Source organism: Carassius auratus, unplaced genomic scaffold (assembly GCF_003368295.1).
Source record: "Carassius auratus strain Wakin unplaced genomic scaffold, ASM336829v1 scaf_tig00215236, whole genome shotgun sequence".
Lineage (NCBI taxonomy): Eukaryota > Metazoa > Chordata > Actinopteri > Cypriniformes > Cyprinidae > Carassius > Carassius auratus.
The window spans coordinates 808,481-814,480 of NW_020528000.1; the positions used below are offsets into that span (position 1 = coordinate 808,481).

The following is a 6,000-nucleotide window of genomic DNA, read 5'->3' on the forward strand; positions in this document are numbered from 1 at the left end:
GTGGAGACGGGTAGGTTTAGGGTAGGGATTGGATCCAGGGAGTGGAGACGGGTATGTTTAGGGTGGAGATGCGATCCAAGGTTTGGAGACGGGTAGATTTAAGGGTTGAGATGGGTTCCAGGGGGTGGAGTCGGGTAGGTTTAAGGGTGGAGATGGTATCCAGGGGGTGGAGACGGGTAGGTTTAGGGTGGAAATGGGATCCAGGGAGTGGAGTCGGGTAGGTTTAAGGGTGGAGATGGTATCCAGGGGGTGGAGACGGGTAGGTTTAAGGGTGGAGATGGTATCCAGGGGGTGGAGACGGGTAGGTTTAGGGTGGAGATGTGATCCAGGGAGCGGAGACAGGTAGGTTAAGGGTGGAGATGGGATCATGGGAATGGAGACGGGTAGGTTTAGGGAGAAAATGGGATCCAGAGAGTGGAGACGGTTGGGTTTAGGGTGGACATGGGATCCAGGGAGTGGCGATGGGTAGGTTTAGGATGGAGATGGGATCATGGGAATGGAGACGGGTATGTTTAGGGAGAAAATGGGATCCAGAGAGTGGAGACGGTTGGGTTTAGGGTGGACATGGGATCCAGGGAGTGGCGATGGGTAGGTTTAGGATGGAGATGGGATCCAGGGGTTGGAGATGGGAGACGGGTAGGTTTAGGGATGGAGATGGGATCCAGGGAGTGGAGACAGGAGATGGGTAGGTTTAGGGGTGGAGGTAGGATCTATTGGGTGGAGACGTGTAGGTCTAAAGGTGGAGATTGGATCCAGGGAGTAACACCAGGATCATTGCAGTACCTATAATGAATGGCTGCTGAAAGACACCACTGACCCTGGCAACGAGACGTTACATTAGTGCTGCTGGTGTCATGTGAACACAATCATTTAGCAAATGATTTCTCGGGCGCTTTGGTGCTTGCAGGTAAGCTTGCGTAACCTACTCTCTAGATATACTGAGCTGACTGACTTCATGGAAGCTTCAAATTGTTTCTCATTTGAAAAAACACTGAAGCTGGATTAATATATTTAATTATACACACTGCAATGATTCATGTGTTCGTCTGTGATTTAGAATAACACGCTAGCTTAAACCGGCCTAAACTGGTTTGCTGGTCTAAGCTAGTCTCTCGGCCTGTTAAGCGACAGTTAAACCTTCTGAGCAACAGCTTAGGCAGGCTGGGAGACCAGCTTAACAGTTAAGTGCAGCCTAGCAAACCGTGAGGCGGGTTTAAGCGGTAGGGACACTGACTGCAGTTACTGTAGATGCACAAGAATAGTCCAGCAGCTACTGATCAGAATTAGTTTATTTCCCCATTGTGCACACATTAACATAATATTAACCACATAACTGAGGTCTATGGTAAATTATAAAAATTACAATGTTGGATCATGTAATCAACACTTACACCAGAAATCCACAATAATTTAACATTCATTCATTTATATATGCATATGTAATTCTAGATGATTTTAGATACACATATTTATAAAAAAAAAATCATGCTATTGACGAAAAACATTTATGGAGAAATGAGGCTATTTGGGCCCCCTTATTAACTACATTAAAAATAAATTACTGTTGCCTAAACATATTGAAATACCATCTGCAGTGTTTCCCAAAACAATACAGCAATACTGCAATGACTGTACAGCACGAAAAGTTATTCTTCAGACTACAGCCCTGTACACTATACAGACCTTAATTGGAAAATGATGTGCATGTAAACGTAGAGGTATATATATATATATATTTGTCTTAACATATATTTACCCATTGTTGGTGAACTTAGGTAGAAAGTGTGGCATTTCTTCATCTTTTCTATCTCGAGCAGTCTTGCTGTCTTGGCGAAATGCATTTGGGGAGGTTTTGGAATATCCAATTACGACTTAAGTGCACTCAGGCTGTTATTAGATTTACAGTGCATAATTGAATCCTAAGAGGAATGATACAGTCTTGCCATGGCAAGTATCGATCTACTTGGAAGATAAAAGCAAATACAATGTGTAAAGTGGTCAGGCTGACTTCTCCATGTGATTGATAGATGTTTATATATGTGCCCTGGTTTTCTGTAGCCATGCTTTTCCTTAGCAGTCATGCTTTGCAGTGTCGATGCCTCTTTACTTTCTTTGCAGATTTAATGGTGTTTGAGTTAGTTGCTATATTTGTTCAAAAACAAAATGCGTACTTTATGCATTGTCGTAGAAAATGAAGAATCCAAATAAACTCACAGTAGAGTAGAATAAATTCATATTTAGTAAGCACATTGCATTCTTGCAGTGCACATGTTAAAAAGAATGCTGGTTGGCTTAAGTAATCTTTTTTCTGCTTTATATTTCTTTCAGTGTTTCCTGGGTTCTAATGCAAGAGGGAGTTGTTAACCAGTGAAAGGAAGCCCCAAATTTCCCTGCTTCTTTCCTACAGACTTTTAGAGGCAACATAGTCGCATCCTGACCACAAACTGCAGGTTGCATTCATTCACAGCATGACTGTTGCCACAGGCGACCCAGCTGATGAAGCCGCAGCTCACCCGGGTCAGCCACAGGACACGTATGACCCGGAACCAGACCATGAGTGCTGCGAAAGGGTGGTCATTAACATCTCTGGCCTGCGCTTTGAGACGCAGCTCAAAACTCTGTCCCAGTTCCCCGAGACATTGCTCGGGGACCCCAAAAAGAGAATGCGCTACTTTGACCCTTTGAGGAACGAGTACTTTTTCGACAGGAACCGCCCAAGTTTTGACGCCATTCTGTATTATTACCAGTCAGGCGGCAGGCTGCGGAGGCCTGTCAATGTGACATTGGATATTTTTTCTGAGGAGATACGTTTTTATGAGCTCGGGGAAGAAGCCATTGAGATGTTCAGAGAGGATGAAGGATTTATTAAGGAAGAGGAGAAACTCCTGCCAGAAAATGAGTTTCAGAGGCAGGTGTGGCTGCTCTTTGAGTACCCTGAAAGTTCAGGGCCTGCCCGGATTATTGCCATCATTTCGGTCATGGTCATCCTCATATCTATAGTCAGTTTTTGCCTAGAGACACTTCCGGTTTTTCGCAATGAGGACCTGGACCACAAAATTCCCATGGGCTCCAACTCAACAATTACTTACACCTCCACCTACTTTACTGACCCCTTCTTCATCCTGGAGACCCTTTGCATCATATGGTTCTCCTTCGAGTTCCTAGTGCGTTTCTTTGCGTGTCCCAGCAAAGCAGGCTTCTTTGTCAATATAATGAACATCATTGATATTGTGGCTATAATACCTTACTTTATCACCTTGGGCACAGAGCTAGCAGAGAAGCCAGAGGATGGCCAACAAGGGCAGCAAGCCATGTCACTTGCCATCTTGAGGGTCATCAGATTAGTACGAGTCTTCAGGATCTTCAAACTGTCCCGGCACTCGAAAGGGCTGCAGATTCTTGGGCAAACGCTCAAGGCCAGCATGAGGGAGCTAGGGTTGCTTATCTTCTTTCTCTTCATCGGAGTCATCCTCTTTTCGAGTGCCGTCTACTTCGCTGAGGCGGACGAGCCTGACTCACAGTTTATTAGCATCCCCGATGCCTTCTGGTGGGCCGTGGTCACAATGACGACAGTAGGGTATGGTGACATGGTTCCAACTACTATCGGAGGCAAAATTGTGGGATCCCTGTGCGCTATCGCTGGTGTGCTGACCATTGCCTTGCCCGTTCCTGTCATAGTCTCAAACTTCAACTACTTCTACCATCGAGAGACAGAAGGCGAGGAACAGGCCCAGTACCTTAACGTGACCAGCGTCCCCACGATAGACTCCTCGGAGGATCTGAAAAAGAGCCGCAGCGGGTCAACCATGAGCAAGTCTGACTACATGGAAATTCAAGAAGCTGTTAACAACAGCAACGAGGACTTTCGAGAGGAGAACAAGACTGGCAACTGCAACCTAACCAACACAAACTATGTTAACATCACCAAAATGCTTACAGATGTATAACCGCTTTGAACAGCCTTGAAAGACAAGGTGGAATAAAGTAGGGGAGTGCAAACCCCGGTTTTGAAGGCTTCAGACGCCTCGTGCAAGAGTTTCAAGACGGGGGAACTGAAATGCGTCCATTTGAGCGAAGGATCAATATTGAAGACCTGTACATCATTCCATCCCCATTACCTGCCACAAGTTCTGGAAAACTTGATTGTTGGGGGACGTTGTTTTGCATCGTCGTGTTCAGTGTCTGCATGGAGTTTGTCTTTTCTGTGTGACTGTTCTAGTAGTCGTTCTGCTTGCAACAGTAGCCAAATCGTAGCCTAATCAATAGATACATGCGTAGCATAGATGGACCAATTCCAGACTCCCATTCCCCATTCACTGCCAACCTGAGGACCCCTTGAGTCTTGTGTGTATTTATACCTTGGGAGAACAACAATTTTGTCACTCCAATTGACCGAGTTAATGTTTATTCATGAAGAATCACCATGGAGGATGTATTTCTCTGCAAATGCACAAATGCTGCCTGTCCTGCCAGCCACAACAGCATTCCATGTGTGGTACCTAAAAATATAGCATTCCATCTTGTGACAGAGATATACTTGCAGGCACCAACCTTGGGGGCCTGGAAAGCCAGTTAAACTGCCCCTTTTCTCTATCTCTATGACCATTTTTCCCTCTTTTGCTGCCAACGTTCTACGATCGTACTGTGTCACATGTTAGAGTAAGCAGACCTGAAAGTGGAGCGGAGATTGTTTTGAAGTCGCCCATTTCCCCAATGTCGTAATTCAACTATACTGCATGAGCAGCTGCCCTCCATTGCATCATTTCCACCTGTCACTTACTTTTTCCATCATTGTAAACTTCCAAGCATTCCATGTGTATGAGAAATGTGTTTTGTGACGAACGTCTACCCCTACAAGCGCCTGACGAGGGGTTACAGGAGTGTAGATATTTTACTGTGACATTGCAGCCAACAACAGCAAAACACTAGCTCACTAAGTCAGGTCACCAAAGATGAAGTTCACTGCCGCTATTTATTGCATTTTTATGTTGTTTTTACATTGTAGTGCCATTTCATGGTGCATCCTGCTCATAATATGATGCTGGAGAATTTGGATAAAACTTGTGTGAAAATGATGCTTCCTTGAATAGCTTTTGTCAGAGATAGGAAATATTCGGCTACTTTTGTGGTGCATGTCTGGTACACATTCCTTGTAGCATGCATGTAGGAAGAATGATACTTACAAAACTAGAAATAAGTATTCATATCTTTATCAATATCAATATTTTTCTCTGTGAGATTAACAGTATGTGCAATATTATATATTACTGTTATTTTTAAGGTTGCAAAATTTTGCAATTAGTTTTCTATGTTAGTAGGCTAATATATTAGTTATGTTATAGCACACTTTTTTGAAAACCATCAAGGTTGTTCATTTCGAAGTTTGGTTTAATTAAGCGAGGGAGAGTGAGATGCACCAATTAAAATGAGCATTTAAAAGCACCACATTTGGATATGGGGGAAATCTAACTTTAAAAAATCTCAGTCCCCGATTTAATAACAAGGGATTCTGATGGTTTTGTCAAATTAAATGTTGGTACATTTAACATGTCTAGTCTGTAGCTTATCCTTGTATTGATGTTAAAGACCTCATGAAATCAAAATCGACTTTTTTAGCTTTTAATATTAAGATATAAAGTATATTTTAAATTTAAATTCTAAGAAAATGAAATGCGTGCGTATATATATATATATATATATATATATATATATATATATATATATATATATATATATATATATATACATATATATATATATACATATACATATACATATATACATATAAATATATACATATATACATTCATATACATATATACATACATATACATATAAACATATATACACATATATATATATATATATATATATATATATATATATATATATATATATATATATATATATATATAAAATTATTATTTTTTTTTTAAATACTCCCTAGAAAGAAAAATATTTATGAATAAATAAATCTAGTGCCAACTAGGTTCGGCTGGT

At 41.7% G+C, this 6,000-nt stretch overlaps 1 protein-coding gene across 1 annotated transcript; it reads left to right on the top strand.

The window, feature by feature from the left end:
• Positions 1-588: 588 nt before the first annotated feature.
• On the top strand, positions 589-5,075 carry LOC113094062 (potassium voltage-gated channel subfamily A member 2-like). Its single transcript, XM_026259707.1, has 2 exons — positions 589-907; positions 2,329-5,075. Exon 2 carries the CDS (start codon positions 2,469-2,471, stop codon positions 3,945-3,947), a length of 1,479 nt encoding a protein of 492 aa, XP_026115492.1. The 5' UTR covers positions 589-907; positions 2,329-2,468; the 3' UTR covers positions 3,948-5,075.
• The last annotated feature ends 925 nt before the right edge of the window (positions 5,076-6,000 follow it).